The sequence below is a fragment of the Pocillopora damicornis genome, chromosome 4, assembly GCF_964200805.1.
Source record: "Pocillopora damicornis chromosome 4, jaPocDami1.2, whole genome shotgun sequence".
Taxonomy (NCBI): Eukaryota; Metazoa; Cnidaria; class Anthozoa; order Scleractinia; family Pocilloporidae; genus Pocillopora; species Pocillopora damicornis.
This window is the reverse complement of record NC_142673.1, coordinates 2,706,359-2,725,253: the sequence shown is the minus strand read 5'-3', so window position 1 is coordinate 2,725,253 and position 18,895 is coordinate 2,706,359. Positions and strand designations below refer to the sequence as shown.

General features: G+C 37.4%; 1 protein-coding gene across 10 annotated transcripts in view; it reads right to left on the bottom strand.

Annotated features, from left to right (window-relative positions):
• Positions 1 to 18,895, bottom strand: part of LOC113665224 (cartilage oligomeric matrix protein) — a 43,503-nt gene that overhangs the window by 10,649 nt on the left and 13,959 nt on the right. For 3 of the 10 annotated variants that reach the window (XM_027180891.2, XM_027180892.2, XM_089203446.1), the window contains 3 exons: positions 10,289 to 10,359; positions 1,074 to 1,146; positions 44 to 642 (listed from right to left, as the gene is read on the bottom strand). In XM_027180891.2, the coding sequence (XP_027036692.2) occupies positions 44 to 642; positions 1,074 to 1,140 (666 nt within the window). In that variant the 5' untranslated portion in view covers positions 1,141 to 1,146; positions 10,289 to 10,359. Of the gene's footprint in view, positions 1 to 43; positions 643 to 1,073; positions 1,147 to 2,427; positions 2,577 to 10,288; positions 10,360 to 14,958; positions 14,984 to 17,399; positions 17,566 to 18,895 lie in introns of those variants that run through there. The other 7 variants (XM_027180893.2, XM_089203449.1, XM_089203444.1 and 4 more) reach the window with 6 other exon arrangements.

Genomic DNA, 18,895 nt, shown 5'->3' with positions numbered 1-18,895 from the left:
CTTTAAGCCAATTTTGGGTTATCGTTCACTAAATGTAAATTACCCTCCACTTCGAGTTGGATTTGGATCCAAATCCTCTTTGTGCAATGCGGAAATCCAACAATGAGAGCAATGTGCCTCTATAGGAGAAGATGTCCGAGATGGCCGATTTAGTGTCAACTCGGCCAGCAAACTGACAATCCACGAAAAGAGACAGCGCCGAAATTTTTTTTCCATTGTCTTTGACATCTGTGATGCGAATAACCACCGTGTGATAACCACGATCCACCAAAGACCCAACTTCTTTGAATACGACAGCCTCGGTCGTGTCATTGGTCGATCTGTACTTGAATATAAGTTTTGTTTTATCGCCAGATCCCTTGGAAGACAACTCCAGAAGAAACAGCTTTCTTTGACGGTGTACAATAGAGAAAAGAACACCCCCTGGGCTTGCAAAGATACGGAAGCGAGTTTTGATAATGAATTCCGTACTTGATTCAATATTAAATATAAGTTCGTTCAAAAGTTCCTCGTCAGCTCGGATAATTTTAATGGCATTTCCAAAGAGATACGCCTTTCTTCTCTCTGGCGTGAAGATTGTTCGTACGTTATAGTCCAAAGGGCTGACTGATTTTTCGAATACAGACGACAGTACCTTTATTTCTACGGATAAAAAGAAAAAATGTCAATGATTAATGAGGATAAAATACCATTAGTGAATAGAACAAGAAAAAAATATAGATATAAATGCATATTTAAATAAACATGAGTATAAGCACTTACACGTTAGACTGTAGCTTACGAATTTTTAAAATTGTAGCAAAATTTTATTAAAAATACTTATTAAGTTTGATGTCAGTTTGTGAGTGACACACCCCTACTCAGAGAAAAAGACCCGAGTGCATCCAATAGGAGTCGGATCTATGACATTCTGATTAGTACATTGGATACTCTACCTCTGAGCTATAGGAGACTAGTGCCAGGTCGTTTACCAAGGTCAATGGTTTCAAACTTCCTGCATACTGCGAGGCTAGAAATGACGATATGTAATGCTACTGGGCAATGATCATGTTTAACTGAAAGACGTTCCTTACCCAAAGCAGTTGTGGATTTCCAACATGACGCGACTAGGAGAATCAATAATAACATTTGCTCCTTCATTTTATTCTGCGAAAGAAGAAAAACAAAATCTGTAAGTTCTCCGTTATTTTTTGCAAGCTCGCAAAGCATTCGTTTGGACTTAAAGTTTCATTTCTTTAGGAAGGTAGTTTAGTTCAGAGCTGTACAAAAAAAAATTACTCACGAAAACCTTACGGACACGATTTTAATCTTACCCCGCAACTTTGATCACACTTACATCAATTATAACTGGTCTTGAAACGAAATTGCTCTGGATTCTCTTTAAAAAATAAAAAAAAACACAGTACTAATTATTTGTCTTCCGTCGTAGACGGATTTTGGGGCTTGAACGTCCAGATGTAAGATCCAAGCTGCGCATTGAAAGCTGTTATGAGAGCTACTTTGTTTAAGTCACGTTTTTTTGACAAATTCTTTAAGTTCCTCATTTGCAATCATCAATCTTCGTCATCTTTAGTCATTCGTTCTCTCTTAAAGTTTTATTGTTTCCTATTTTTGACTTTAGGTTTTTTGCATCTCATCTGGCTCTTATTTGATAGCTTTGCACGGTGCAAAACTTTATTCAAATGAACTGGCATGGAACCTATAACAAACTTTCGTGACGATCGAAGATACCAGTCCGCCATGGTTCCTATCAACTTTCAGCTATTCCTAGTATTACCAGAATCCAACTCTAAACCATCAGTGTTAAAACGCTGGATTAAGAAGTCGCAATTTTTTCTTTGTCTAACAAATAGCGCGTTTCAATAGACAAGCACAGAAAGCCCTGTGTCGATATAAGAGTGCGTCACTATACCGACTCCACGCAGCCGCACGTTATTCAGTGACCTTAAGAGAGCAGCAGGAGACTACTTCAAAAACTCCCTTGTTACAACGTTCCACCAGTTATGCAAGACTTTGCTGTCAAATATGAGTCAGTTTCCACAATTCAAATGTGAAATACGTATGATGACTTCCTTTAAAGTGCTGATCCATTGCCAAACAATACTACAAAAAATAGTAGTCCGTCTGCATTTTCAAACCAGCTATACTTTTACGATAACCTTATTTGCGCAATATTATATAACAAACCGTTTAAACTTTCTGTTCTGGCCGTTACTTCGTAAATTACTGCTCAAGCTCAAAATTACATAATTCCGTTACTTAATGCTCAGAGAGACAGTGAAGCAGCTTGTAGTTGAGTTTCACTAGATAACCTGGAACAGCAGCCACCTATCCTCGAACGTGAGTAGAATGTAACCAGCTACTTCTCGCTTATTTCACTGTTTATGGTGTTATTCCCTACGTGCAAAGAAAATATCGAAAACAAACCTGTCATGAAAACTTCGCTTACTACAGCCTCGACCTGAATTCTTTTCCAGATTTGCTTTTGTTAGCCTCCCTCTCCTTTCGTTCCATGCGCGCAAACTTTGTCAACTCGAGTAAAATATTCATCATACCATTTCGCAAACAAAGAAAATATTCTGCATTCTTAGCAACAACTAGCTGGAATTTTTGCTTTTTAATTAATTTCGCCTTTGTACACAAGGTAAATTGATTTGTTGTGGCTAAGACAAGAGCATAATTCGAAACCATTCCCTGGGGGGTACGGAATCTCCGACAAAGAAAAGCAAATACAGCATTTAGAAAAAACAAAAGATATACTTTGTTGAACACTAAACATCAGCTGTGTATTTTATAAGATTGAAATTATCCACGTATGGGTACATTGTAGGCATGCAGGCGTTCCAAAGTTATGCAAACATTTCAATGTGAGAAAATGCTTCACTAAGGGCCTATTTACACGGTACGACTTTGTCGCATGCGACAAGCTTACGACAGGCTTACGACACGAATTGTTTCGTGTAAATCAAACCTACAACTCGCTTACGACTCTTAAGTCATGTCGTAGGCCTGTCGTAAGCTTGTCGCATGCGACAAAGTCGTGCCGTGTAAATAGGCCTTAACCACTCTTCTGCAATTAATCTTTCAAAAATAAGGAAAAAAACCAACAGAAAAGGCAAACGAACACAGACGATAAGGAGTACTTGGGTCTCACAGTCACTCAGAGGAAACTTATTCACGTTCGGCTGATGAATAAGGATATGTTTGGTCTCTGTGCGAGGATATGTTTTTTCCATTTGGAAACTTATTAATTAACCCTTTCCCATAATCTCTTTAGTAATTCTCCCAACTATCTACCAAACACTGCTTATAGTTTTAGTTTGGAGAATTTGGTATTGAATCGAATGATAACCCACTAATTGATATTTTTCTATATTCTCATCACTTGTTCACTTAAGATCGTGTTGATATTTTAAGGAGAAATTCTGTCTTGGTCACTATTGGGAGTGAAAGGGTTAATATTTAATCGTCAGTGTGAGTGAGCCGAAGAAATCAAGTTTCGCTTTTCCTTTTAAGGCATTAATTAAGAGTTGGTTGAAAATTCCAAAGCATTTTAAGAAATTGTGTATCCTTGATCTAAGAATCGCAATACTTAAGCACGTTAAATTGTTTTTCCTTTTTGATCCTCTGTATTAATTTCTTAAATTCGACTAAAGGCAAATCTACGTACAACTATAATTAATGAAATAATCTAGTTTTGTACGGCCGCCAACAAAAATGCTGTCGCCAGAACTGTCTGACACTTGGCACACATTGCGTATTTAAAAAACATCCATCAAAGATAATTAGGAGGACTTTTCAATGACTGAAAATACACCACCGCTTTGTCTCCTCTGCCTAAACTTCCTCGGTCTCTTTCTCTCAGCCGGTATAACTACTTATGGGACTTTTGAAGTAAACCTTTTTTGGGCAGCAGATAGTAAAAGACCTTTTCCGAGTGATATGATTATAGGAGTTTTGTCTCAAGGCCTTAGCCGAAGGCGAACGTACCTCTTGCTAATACCTTTCTAACTACATCAACGATAAACTCAGACATGAGTTATTCATGTCAATTCAATCCATGTGAAAATGTATTACAGTGCATCCAATTTATTTGTACTAGAAGAGTGAAGAGGGCAGACAATAAATCAAAGTCAAGAAATTAGTGGCTGAAAACAACTGGCTGTGGGAAGAAATTCAAACGAAACCACACAGCCATAACAAACACAGCAGGGTTGATCTTTAAATACTATTGAAGAAATTCAACTATGCTCTGATAAAAAGCGCGAAACGATGCAAAAGTTTGAAAACAGAAATGGCGTTAACTTTCGAAAGAAAAGAATTTGATAAACCCAAAGAGAAATTATTCGTTTTGGAGAAAATGTTGAATTTATGTATCGTTGAAAATTGCGAAAAATGCAAAAATTTGAGTTAAAAAAATTAAACTTAACCACGCAGTCTCGAAATGAAAAGAATTTACGTCATCCATTCACGAAATCAATCGAATTAAAAGAACAGAACTTCCGACGGAGTCTAACATTTCTGGCGGCATCTTTGTCAAAGACCAAGTGAGACATTTTTAGTATAATTAGACCTGTCCATAGTCACGCCCAGTTTCCTACATTTTAACAAAGGATGCGTTCTTCCAAATGTATTTGAAAACATTGAATTTAAACAGAGCTCCCGGTGGTTAACCATTGGTTCTGAACTGAGGCTCAAAGCCATTAACTGAAACTCAGAGGCAATAGAGGCAATGAAAAGTGTTTCTCTGTAAAAATTTGTAAATTGAGCGCGTCTTACGAATCAGGCTAGGCACTCTTGAGAAAATGATAGAGAATTTCAGTTAAAAAAAAAGATCATTTTTCACCTGTCTTATCAAGACCAAGGCTTAACATGCTCAAAATTTTTCATATAGTGTTTTATCAATTTGGTGCCGCAATCAATGGTATCTTTGATCACAATTTTGATATTAAACAGAGAGTTTCTTCATATACTTATCAGGAGCTTTTAAATTATTCATGCAGTGTAATCAAGTCAACCTTGCTGTGGGACACAGTTAGGCGCGCTGGAGATGACGGTCTATCAGAGATGTGCGATGCCAATCCCCAGAAGTCTGAGAATTAGGTGAGAAAAGAGGTGCCTCGATCTTCCCTTTATCCTCTGTTCAAATGAATCTTTCCAGCAAGATACAAGAGACTGTTTTAATATGTGTTTTACCGAGGATTTTGTTCTACAAGTTCTATTTCCACCAGAACGTATCATTCATCACAAAAGAAAAATATCTAAGAAAAGGTTTCGAAAATGTAAACAGACCTAACGAAACATGCCCCATGAAAATTTGCCGATGAAAAGTAATAAAACTTAACTTTAAGCTGAAAACACGCACAGAAGTATCAAATTCGTTGATGATTTGGTAGAACTTTGTTTAGGTAACCCTTCGAGCACAAATTGAATTCTTGAAGAGTAGAAAAAGCAACTCACATTTGGATAAAAGAGAATCGATTTCCACACTTTAACGAGACCACTAAATCAAGTTCTATGCTGTTCGCTGTGATCCAAATAATGAAGACTGATTTAACCTTACGGTAAAAAGCAAGGCCAACCAAGATTTCGTGGGTTTAAGTCGTTATCAGATGGACAAATCTTGAGCGAATATTTAGTCAGGGCGGTGAAAATGAGATTAACGATAATCTAGTCTATCCAAGACAACATTCCTGAAAAGAAATTGTTAGCGGTACATAATTTGGAAAACAGAAGGCATGACAACTGATGGTAGACACTAGATTGCCTCCTATGTCTATATTCCTAAACAATCCTTTTTGGTTTTTCTTGGCGCGCCAGGGAGCGTGTTGCAGAAATTTATGTGTTATGGGCAACTTTAGCCAAAATGCTTAGTAATGGCGCGAGTGGTTTCAAAATTCCAAGAGAATTATTTTCCAGGGACAATTTCAGTCCAGTTTGCTAACTGGCCGCCGCTGTCCATCAGAAATACAGGCCGCAGTGAAACAAGACGTTGCCGTTTGCTTTTATAAATTATCTAAACCGTGCTCAGATCTGAGAGTTCCATTACAACTTTGTCTAAAATCCCTTCTCAGTGACAAATCTTGCGGCCAAATCGCTTAACACCCTGACATACTCTTCCCAATGAATACCTGTTGGAACTTTGACTGCCCTGAGTTAAGCCAATTACGAGTGGCATAATTATATGAGGTATAACAAGTACAGCACTCCAAAAAATTCACGTGCTCCTAATGTTTTGAAGGATTTATAGACTCATGAGAAACAGAGAAAGTTGTTTGATTGAGCACAACACTCATAATGCCAGACTTGACCTTAACTGGCGAAATGCTACAATTATAGTATATATAGTATAACAATTGCTTAATGAGAATATTGATGGTTTGATTACGTTTTTCCTGAAGCAAAATGGAATACTTGTGCACTATATCGTCCATAAATATCGGTGGCTTGGAACTGCAGTTTTGTAATAATAAATGTGCGAGCCCTGAAACGTGTAACGGAAACTTTACGTTGAGATAGGACTAGTTTTACGGTCTACAACCTGAAAAAGATGTATATGGTCTTGACCAAGATTAATACGTCTGTTTATCGTGACTTTTGCTGACACGAGTATAATTACCTTATACATTTTAACTTTCTCTACAAACATTCCGCCAGAAGAAGAAAAAAAAATACAAACAAAAAAAAGGAACGACTGACAGAAAATTCGATGAAGAAAGCGTCCCCTAAGTTACACTCATTATTAAATATGCGACTTACCGTTCGATGTAAGTTGTGCTATGAATTTTTGGTCTTCCGAGCACTATTTATTTTCAAAAGGGGGAACGAATAACTAAGGCCCCGTGACTGATGAAGAGAATTAATGAATCATGCCTTATCTCGATGTACACTGTTTCACAGATAAGGGTTAAATCATGTGCAACACGTCTGTCCTCGGGTATGTCAATTATTCTTACGTATAACCCGTATCTCTCCAAACTGAAATTAAAGTTAAAGAAAAAGGAGAGCACTCTTTGGTGGCCAACGAAAGGATTACCACCTAAGTCAATCCTTTCACAAAGATCGGGGATATGCACGATTTTCGAATTTGGTTTAAACCACCGCTGATGAAGTCGTGCTCTTGGAGAAATACCAACATTAAGACTGCGTAAAATATAAATGTTTATCTTAATGAGCTGTTCCTGTTTGAATTAAATGCTTCCTCACATGCTTTCTTTGGGTTAGAGTGTTTTCTTTCGCTCTGAAATAACATGACAAAGGTCAACATGTGGTAATCTCAGATTTAGCATCCTTAAAAAAAATAATGCCCTCTGGATAAAGGATCTCTCTTGGCAATTTCACTGAAAGAGGTAAATCCTGGATTGTAATTAAGATATGTGTTTAGCTGACGACAGTAGCAAAAAAAATCGTTACTGTGACGCCTAAATCAAATACTAGAGCTACTTTGAATCACGAAAATCTGACAGTGAAATCCCCTTGGGAGAACCCTTTTTTTTTTTTTTTTTTTTTTTTTTTTTTTTCAGACCGAAGGGCATTCAGCAATCAGATAGCAAGATATAAATTCCCTGTGCAGACATTTTCCATTACCTACTTTATTGCTGATGTTGATCAGCTGAGGGGAAAATGGACACCTTATATTATTGTAATTTTTCTTTCTCTTCTCAAATAAAAGCATAAATTTTATGAAGTACCAAGACTAGGGTTTACTGCGCTGCCTTTCAATACTTGTGTGAACAGAGAATCCGAGTGAGTCGAACATTGCACGAGTAATGGTATCTGCATCCTAGAAGGTTTCTTGTGCACTTCGCTGAAGACTCTCATACTGAAACATACACTTAAAAGGTACTTGAGCAACAAAAACTGGTCTAATTTGCAACCAGTAAAGGGTACTTTTGGATTCCTGAATTTCGAAAAGGTCTGTATGACGCTAAGTGCGGTAAAGAGTGATTCGTGGTAGGTGACAGTAAACGGCGTTATCGAAGGAAGAAGCACGAATGACCACAAGCGACACCCAGTGAAGTGAATAAGAAATAGACTAGGGTATCATGGGAGCAGGGAAACAACTTTGAAAAAGGTAAAAAGACGGACACAATTTTGGAATAAAGCTGCGGTAGTTGCTTTACTGATTTTTCAGTTAGGTATAAAGGTAACAAATCATTTGCCAAAAAATAATAAGATATACACAAGTTGACATAAAAAAGATTTTACCTGTCGTTGGATTCCAATTTACTTTAAGCACAATCGATAAAGATCAAATTAAGGCGCAATTCAAATCTGCTATCGGCAAATTTACGATCACATCAATAGTATAACCGTTGCATGGTTTCATGAAAACGATACGGTAGATAACACCATACGAGTCATAAAAATGCTCGAGTGTTTACATAGCCAATCTTGTCTTTTCATCCATTAGCTCTAATAATATTACTGTGTCATAGATTTCCTAGAATTACGGTCGGAATCATCTGGAAAGAGGCCTGATATGTCACAGTAATTTAAAGAGGAATGTCACTGAGGACATCCTTCACTCTATTTTGGTATTTTCCAAAGTAAATTATGTATAAAGAAACCAATATATGTTTCAGATTTTAAAGTCTTGGATCTCTTGGTTTCTTTAATTTCGGACCACATACAAAGAATCAAACGTTTCCCTCAATATTTTTCGAAAATGCTTGCAACGCACGACTATGGTGTTTCACATTGAGAGGGTCAAATGTTGAGGCTTTCGGAAATTCTCAGTTCGTAAAGAATGTATTTTCTTCGTCAATAGTCACGATATGTGGTGGAAAAATCTTCACCCTGATTCATAAGAACTAAACCAACAAACGATATAATTTTTTTTAAGAACTGACTGGCGCATAAAGATAACAAGCAGAAGAATTAGCAATTTAGGTGTCGGCGCAAAGCAAACATATAAGCGTCACAAAAAGACCAAAAGTAAGGCCAGCCTTAATCGATTTGCCATGCTGAAATCACTACCCATTTTCATGTCACAAACTGAACTGCTGCGCGAAACAAATGCATATTTTATCGATGGCTCCATCTCGGCTGAATGATGAAAGAAAATTCTCGGACTATAACAAACCTGTATGACTTCAAAGATAACCTAAAGACTGAAAGGAGGTGATAATTTCGAAGTTGATTTCAGACTTGATAAACCATAGAATATGAGAACTGGATTATCTGAGTTTATCGCTCGATTTTCGCGCTTCGTATGTATCTTGCCGTCAATCGTACTTTAAACACTCATTTGATAAAACTAGCCCTAGTGAATGCAATAATTGAATAAACATTCATCATTTTGTTGACAGCAGGCTGTGTAAAAATGTATATTCTTCCGCAAGAAAAACTTGATCTTCAATGCCAGGGATACCTATTGACTTGTTGCAACGTCAAGTAAAATTAGTGCACATTGCGTCACAAAGACCATTCACAGGAACACAATCACGCTGTGATGCCTCTCTCCAGGAAGCTTCGAGGTTATATAACCTTCAAAGCTGTGGTATGTTTACAAACTCATTTTTTACTGGTTGAACTATCGTGCGGTTCAATTTTCTCGAGCATTACAGGTAGATGCTGAGAATGTTCTCAAGTATTCCAGATAGTCAGACATCGCATGAGTCACTCTCACAGATTTCGGAATTGCTTAAATTTCCAAGATTCTTTGTATATTTCAAACGTCTAATTTGAGACTTTGTCTAGTGTCATGATCAAATCCTCTTCATGTTGTTCTGGATCAAGGCTAGAGTAAATAACAGTGACGTTTTTATTCTTATACCCTATTGAAAGCTCTCACAATCCACTAGAGAGGCAAAGGGTAGTTTTGAGAATGTAACTTGTGGTTAATCGCCGCACAGTACTTCAATTTCCACGCGCGCGGTAGGTCTATTTCGAGCAGAAATCACGATATCACGCTACACTCAAGCATTCCTTCATTCCCCTGGTCGAGTGTTTTCCTCACAATCAATACAAAAAATGCAAGTAAATTTAAAAGCTGTACATCTAAAGTATATCAACCAAGGCACATTTTACAAAGCTACTCTAAACATACGACGTAAATTGAAAATGTTGCAACAATATCAAGTAGAAAGAACCATTTGGCAAAATGTCAAGCCATGCAAGCTTTTGTTATTTTAAAGAAAAGTTTTAGATATGAGGTGAAAAGTAAATATTTGTTTAAAAGAAAGAAATGCTCCATGTGTAAAGAAGTTGTACTATACAATTCAATGCTCAGTCTCTAGTATGGAAAGCCAAGATCAAACGTTATATTACAAAAAAAAAGACTCACCGAATGTCTTGTCCTTGCCAAAGACGGTTTCTTCTGGTAGTTTAGGTGCTATTCGTTCAGGTAGAAGCAAACTAGAAAAGAAATAAAACCAAACGTGAGCTCCAGTGTCAAAACTCTTCGGCGGTTCTTCGGGGTATCAGCTACGTCAGTGTTACACATCTGTCTCGAAGCAAGACATACTATGTCGTGTCAAATGGTTCGCCAAGTAAATGCTATTACTTTCAGCCATTGTTGTCTGGTCAATATCGTAAATCGAACTGTCATGTACTCGTCATTGTCTGTCTATTACGATCGATCGTTCGAGAACAGAAATTTTTATAACAAGGTATGTTAGAGAAAGGAATGGCATTACTTTATTACCGACCCCAATCTTATTAAGCAACTAGTGTAAAATGAAAGAACAAATCGTTAATCCCAGACATCAGCGACAGAACATATAGTTTAAATTATATCGAAGCCCTAATAAGAAACAACTCACTTGTGCAATCTTGGTATTTGGAGTCGGCAAATATGAGTTGACCTTGGCAATTCTTTTAAACATTTTTCAGTTGAATATTACATCGATCGTTTTAAAGTGAAATAGGTGATTTTCTTCCTCGTATTCGTGGCCTATTTCACCCTTCAGATCGTTACCAGTTGAAAGATGATTATTTCAAACAATTAGCCCCGTGACAAAAAAAACAAACAAGTAAACAAACGGCGATCGTTATTGTTACGTGATAAACAACTATTATGCGGTGCACCACAAAATTTTTATAGGTAGTTATTTTCTTCAATTTAAGTTCCACAAATTTTCTCCTTTCCGTGCGAACCGACTAAATTAAGAACACGATTACGTTATTTACAGATAACTGTACACGCCATGATCTCCAGGAAGAACTCATTATTACAACATTTTCAAGTGTTGTCTTCTTTGTATGCAAAGCGACCTACACTGAAAGAGAGGAAATTCAACCCACGTGACTGAAATAAGCAACAAATCTACACAAGTTTTCTTAGCTGTGGTGTAATTTTTATTTTAAGTGAGCCCATGACATGGAAATTTTCTCATTGCACATGCATTAAATGAAACTGGCCCAACGAAATGGCTGGCGTCTTCGGGAATAGTTGATCTCTATCAATTTTCGCCGATGCAAGCCGTAAAATATGCTCTCGTTAACATACATAAGATGACGCGAAGGTGAAAGCGTAGCGTTTTTGCGTGGGAAGTACCGCCAAAATGAAATAATAGTCTTACACATATCTATTTTGAGACCGTTTAAGATCCAAAACATCCCCCCTGCACCGCAATTTTCATCACCGCCTGTTTCTCCATGTTAGCTTAAGGCGCAGTAATCGGCAATTCTACGGAACTCAATCTCTGTCTCGCTAATGATGGGCCGCGACAAGCAAGTCAAAACCCGTGTGTCGGTCCACTATTGCGATAAATTGAAAACATGATACATTTACCCGTTGGCGGTTAAACACGTTGAAAGTCAAGTGGAATAATTGAACAACATGGCCTGACACGCAACATGAACATCTCACGGTATTATTCGATTAATCTTCGATTTAATTTAGGGTGAATAACGTGGTGAAAAAGATACCTTTGAATGAGAGGAACTTGTTAAACTAGCCATTAACGGGAACGAAAATAAACTTAGGGCCAGACGTAATTTTTGGATAAACTTATTTTTAGGATTAATTCCTTAGGAAGCAATGTTTCCACGCAAGTAAGAGACTGTTCCATGATGGCTTTTCATGCAGAACAAAGAAAAAGCTCCGATTCCTTCACTACAAAAACTTGAGTAGCACAAAACTGATCTATGCAAGCTGACAACAGAACGAGAAAAGAAAAGTGAGTTCCAAATGATCTAAAGCTTTTCTTTGGATAGTAATACAAACTTTGTATTGCTTTGAAAGCCACATAAATATTATTATTTTGTACGTAATTTTCGTGGAATCAGCTATTCCCCACAAAAGAGTATGTGGAGTCCTGTAGTAGTTATTAGAAAGTGTGGCAAATTTCACCTTTGCAATTTAAAGAGTTCGAAAATGATCTTTTTAAGCTGACAACATTACAAACATCAATCAGGAAAGACCTATAAGAGACTACATCAAAAAGCTCCCTGGATCGCTTTATCAATGGTTCTCACGAAACAAATGTTCTACTCAGGTGGTCGCGCGCCTAATGCGTCGGTCGGTAGGCAGAAAGGGCGTAAAACTGCAGCAAAACGCGTTCGACACTTGAAAAAATTGAGACGAAATCGGTCTGACTCGATTGATTTATTCTACGATAGCTGTCGTAGCCGGTACATTAACACCAAGCTAATCTGCATTTCCCTGAGAACATTTCAGGTTGTAAGTAGGAAACTCTACGTCAACACACTACTATTCTCTCGAGTCAGATGGTTATGGAGGCTGTTTGTGTTACTTTTCTTCAGCATGTTTAGGGGCGTATTCAGAAGAGGGATCTTACCAATGCGAAGTAAAACAAAAAAACAAGAAGGACCCCGTAGGCAAATGAAAACCACAAACACAAATAAAACTTAAACTAGACCCGAAAAACAGTAATAAAACTTTAAGAGACAAAACCACAAAATATAGTACTCGTTCCTCCTCCTCAATTCACTGAACCTTAAAGAAAAATATTTACCTCTTTATTTAGTTAGCTTTTATCAATGAAACAACAGAATTTACGAGTCAGGCTAAAGATGAGAGCATTGTCTGACTAAATAAATGACTTTGACTCAGAGTGAGGATAGTTTGGCTTGTAAACTGTATAGTCTCGTTGAATTTAAGAGGCCTTGTTCCCTTTAAAAAATGTTGACCTTTGTCCGGCCAGAAATATGGGAGAAGATGAAAGGAAATGTTATCACTGAAATTGGCTTATTTCCTTATCATCGCGTGATATTTTTGGTCCGTATTATGACGGATGTAGACAGGAGCGGAATTCCCTTAGGCATGTCTTTCCAAACGCCATCGTGAAAGCTGAAACACTTCATAAGAGAAGAAGAGCTCCTCATCACATTTTCGAAAATCCAAAACATTTTATTTCTTTTTGATCATTTCAAGCCCTTGAGAGTGACGCAAGTTAAGCAGCTTAACAAAACAAGCCACTCCCATTGAGGCAAAAGAATGTAGGCTTCCTGACTTCATCTGAGAGGAACGGAGTCATGATATTTCAGCGGTGTCAATTTTTTTTTCTTGTGTTCAACTTCCTTCCCCTTAACGGAAACTACAGAGTTTCAGTTTACTCAAGACAGCAACGGAAAAAACTTGACTAAAGATCATACTATCCTCACCGAGGCTGGAAAAGATTAAGAGCGATGAAGAACTTCAAAAATTCAAGATAGGCAAATTTTATTTTCAAGAGCCATAAGAGATAACGTCGGTTTCTAAAGACGGTTGAAGTTCTCTGACTCTTACTACAGCGGAAGCAGTTACGAGAACTTGTTTAACTCCAGGAAAGCAAGAAGAAAGGCAATTTATCTGCGGTTTAATGTTTGTCCAAAAATATTTTGGCTGAACAAACAAAACCTCTCTTTTTTCCGGCAGAGGGAAAAAGAGAAGTGATAGACTTCAAACCATCAAATTCATTTGATGATTTCGTATCCACGCCAGATGTTGGTTTAACTGATAGCATGTAAAATCCTTACATTGAATAAAAGCCTTTTCATTTAAAAAAGTTTTGTAGAAAAGCGGTCATACTTCACAGTGTTTAAAAAAAATCGTACATGTTTTGATAACGTGCCTAATCTACTGAGGTCTTAATAAATGCCAGTGGATAGTCATCAATCCTATTAGAACTCATTGCTAGACATAAACCCTTTTATTTTAGGAAGACAACTGAGACATAGCACTGCTCCGACAGCGAGCTGCCTCGGGGTTTTCTCAGTCTCGGAGCGTCTCATTGAAAAGACCAAGTAGAGAGGACAATAGTTGTGTCATCGTTGGCATGATTTCGGCAATTCGTACACAGTTTTGCGTCTATAAACCACTGAGAGACCGCATACTTATCCTGTCTGATCACAGGATTAACACCGACTGTGAAAACTGGACGTGCTGATTCGCAGCCCGTGTATCAGAGGGTAAACAAAACAAAGATTTGCCTGATTTTGTTATGTGCACTTAATTTCAATCGCTGTCTTTGAACTCAATCAGGGTAACAGCAGCGCTCCAATGGAACGTTGTTACGTCACTGGAAGACAATTTTAAGGCTCAGGTAATCAAGACGTCGTTCATCAAGCCTAGCTTTTTCTTTCTTCGACGTAGTATTACACAAAAGGTCACAAGGCAAGTGGAAAGAGCGTTTATTTGTTTACAAACTGCTGAGCGCACTCTCTCATCACTTGACCACTTGAAAATCGTGCGAACAGCTTTGTACTGAGTGACACCACAAATTTGGCCGCGCTATCCAAATGTCACATGGAAATTTAACGTTCGTTTGCTTTGCTCTTAGACAACTGGATAAAAATACGAACCTTTGCTATACTAATACTAATGGTAAATATATCAGAAAAATTGTGGTGTGTGGGTGTGTGTGCCCAGAGTTTTGCAACGAATCCCTTTTACCGCGTGGACGCTTCTGAAAAGCGGAGAAAGATCTTCAGCGATAACAGGGATTTACTCTAAAGCTGAACTGACTAAATTAAAAAGCTCGTCCTATCGAATAAAAGTCTCAAACAAACCTGGTAAGATTGTCAAAAACTGAAGATTTTGTAGATTTTCCGGCCTGTTGAGGACGAAACTTTCAAGGAATGAAAGACTTGAAGCAAGTTTCACGGGAAGTTTTTAACAATTAACTTGCATTTTCAAAACCAAAAACAACCAATGGAATGCAAGAAAATAACAGTCTAACCACACGTAGGGCGTGGGTGTCTAAGTTGCGTAAAAATATGGCCAAGGAAATGAACGCCCACAGAAGGCTTGACCTTTCCTTTAATAGATTCCGCTTCGACAAGTTAATGTGATTATGTTTATTACACGAGCAAATTGTGACCATTACTGCACGATTTTTTTCGTTTTTGTGACACGAGAAAAAGAAAGTCAAATGACAGACGCACCTTTAAAGAAAATCGACCCACAAAGTTATAGTATTTAAACTGTGATTCGCAAGTATTCCAACTATAGTACTGAAAGAGTTATATCAGCTTCCTAGAAGTCAAGGATTTTTTTTCGTCAAAATCTCAGATTAAACTGTAACTTTATCATCTATATAGGGTTCATGCATTTAAATGTAACACAAGACAGGAATAATATGTATCACCGCCAGAACTAGTATTGACACAATGGATCATTAACAAGATTATGACTTTAAATCAGTGTTTTATAGAGAATAACTCTAGACACTCCCATAAAATCCCTAAATTAAACAAATCTTCAAAACGTTCCATCATTTTTTTTAAATCTTTTAAAGTCATTGCTCCTCAAGTTTTTCAAACATTTTTTAGTGTGAACTCCTCGTTTGTTGATTAAGGAAAGCAAATGATAACAATATATGAGCAATTTACGGTTCACTTCTCGAAATATTGAGGGTACCTTTTCGCTGTAACGCTTGTGTTAGAAGTTGTTTCTGTTATCTCTGATGCTATCCGCTATTGTGTATATTAAGCCAAACAAGGCTTAAAAGGTACAGTTTGCCAGCACTTTCTATAACCTCTCGACGTTCCAAGATATGTCAATTTCCGCCTTTGTTTACGTGACTGAGAATGGCCTTAAGACAAAAATAACTTCATAAATTCCGATCACGAACGTAGAGCAATAAACGAGCTACATTACTATAATTCATAGGTGCTAAATATATCATTTTCTTTAGGATTTTGATGCAGTTATGAGGTATACAAAAGTCTTGGAGAGCTTTAGTTCTGCCAATAAGGTTTAGCAAATGTCAAAGCGTCGTGTTTTGATGAATGGCAAAGGTTTCAGTCGCGCCCTACCAATCATGATAACCTTCGTGCAAAGTCATCAACAGTTAGTTGCATTGGTAACACCTTTTAGCTTACCTGAAAAGGAGCTTTAAGACGACGTTCTTGAAAACCAGATTAACAATTAAGTAAGGCAGAGTATATTAAATCTGTCTGATTTGGGACCGTTCTAAACTTTTAAAGGAATGAACGTTTCATTTCATGCATGCATGCTTGTTAATCGTTGCGATATTATTTTTAATTAATACTTTGCCCACCGAACGTCATCATGTAACTATGTTTACGTGCCACACAAAATGATTTCATGCTATTTTTAATTTCAAGTTTTTGAAACACAGCGGGATCAAGTGAGAACTATTGTTCTCCGTATCAATGACTGTTTCAGTTTTGTTGGTGAGAGATCTGAAGCGCAGAACAAACTATCAACTTTAGGATCAACACCGTTTAGCTAGAATATAAACCTCTACTTGCAGGCAATGTTATTAGAGATGTTGTTTACATCGGCATCTTCTGAGAAAGAGGAAATTTGGCAACTGCATACCAGTTGTAATATATTTAACACAGATGCCTAAACGGCATATAAAGAGAATATTTGGCATATCTGTGGAAGTCGAAATGCAACATCATGTTTAAACTGAACTGTTCACCAGATTAATAAGTGCAAACCCTAAATTAACTTTATACCTATTAAGAAATCAAACAAACCCTAATGGTATTTACTTCATAGGCAGGATATAGCTGAACGCCAAGCCAAAATGTTAAAAAGACGGGAAGCGTTTCAGAGAAATTGTGCCAGCATTTTTACTGAGCTAAGCTGAAAACAGATTTCAATTTTATTTTCCTACCAGCGAACACATGAAGAGCGCATTATATATTTCTTCGACCGCGCTTAATATAGAACCCTGGACAAACAAGTTTGTTTAAGATTCTATCATGATGTCATTAAATCGATCAACACCGTTTCTTTTTCATCAAATTTAATTAAGTCAACTCACTAGGTAAATAAAGAAACCTCATGAGGAATTGAAGCAAGTATTAGTTCGTAGTTTTTGTGTTAAAACCGTTCCTCATAATTCTGCTAGTACAAAAAGGAGACATTTACAACAAAAGAGGGCTTTGTAAGAGTTTCAAGAGCACTTTTCGCTAATGTAGAAGACCTAATGAATCATATCCAGAACGTTGTTTTTAAAGCATGTGGAACTCACCGAATTTGGGCGCTAGCTGAACACGAAGATACAATCCTCACCAGCTAATGAGATGATCCTGGTTATTGAGTGAACAATCTGGTACTCCCTTTAAACTTGAAAAAAAAACGAGAACAGAAGCAACACGTAAGTGTGTTTTCTTCTCTGTTTATCAGTGAAATGAGCAGAGATCACAAGGTCCGGTGTGTATCTGATATGGAGAAATCTGATAGGCTGCCCACGATTAGCTGAGGCTTGTCTTCCGTAACACGGCGTAACACATACCTTTCCCTTCGCGTAATGAATCACTGTCAGACTAAAACCTTCGGCCACTACAGCTATAGCTTTGGTCGAGGTATTTGCGGAAAATATGCTCGCGCATGTTTGAAAATCGTACAACGGTATCGGCGCCTGGGAACAACGTTGATATCGAAAGCGTTCCATAAGCGTGAAAATTAAACCAGTGACAACGAATTCAACACGCTGAATATTATTCGTTAACATACCGGATGCGATAAAGAATTATGATCAAAAGAAGCGTGTTAGAACGGAACGTCAAAGTCGGAAGATTTCATGTTGAGATTTTAGATCCTCCCATTCAAATTTCCACATGGAGATTTTACCAGTTGTATCAATAAGCACACGTATACAGCCTCCGAAGGTAACATACTTCCGATGTTTGAATAAAATGTGTACAGTCAAGATATATTAACTCACCGGTAAGTTCTAACAAATCTTCATTTAAGACTCTCAGAGGAAGGATTATAAAAATGTTCAAAAAAACTGGGGCAAATACGTTTCCGCTGGTGAATCCTTTGATACGGAAACTGCCATTCAAATTTAACTGCTTCAAATATTTTTTCGTTATCAGAGCTGCTCAAATGTTTAGGTTGTCACCAAACTCAAATTTCACGGATTGTTTGAGCGCGTGCTGAATTATCCATCGATCACGCAAATACCATTTTCCGCTCCGAAATCAAATTAATAGGCTGTCCTGAAGCAATATGCAGCAATTTAAGGTTTTGTATGTTATTTCTGTATCCAGACTAATAAAAGCCAATATTTACGCATCTGAGTAATTTTATGTTAAGTTTATTTTGGATCAGCTAAGGGGTTTGACATTTTCTAAGCCCAACTCATCTTACCGCAAGAAACGAAGTTACAAGCAAGATTGAACTGAATTGCAACGCGTGCTGAAGGACAAATCTCCTTTGCAGGAGAGGATCTCAGTTGTATCAGTTTCAGTTAAATCCATAGGTCTCTGATAAGCTATATTTTTCTCCTTCTCTTCAATTTCCTTGACAAACTATATTTCAATCATTTCATCAAGGTGATCACCGCAACTAAAACTTCGATCAGCAATGATATTAATCCAGAACTCTTATCTGTAAATTTCAATCCCCATTTTTATGACGGGGTGACTGACAAGAAGCACATTAAACAAAAGATGGTGAAATTCCTCTGATAGTTCATGATATTTTATCACGTTCAGCGTGGTCTCATTTGCTTACAAAGGT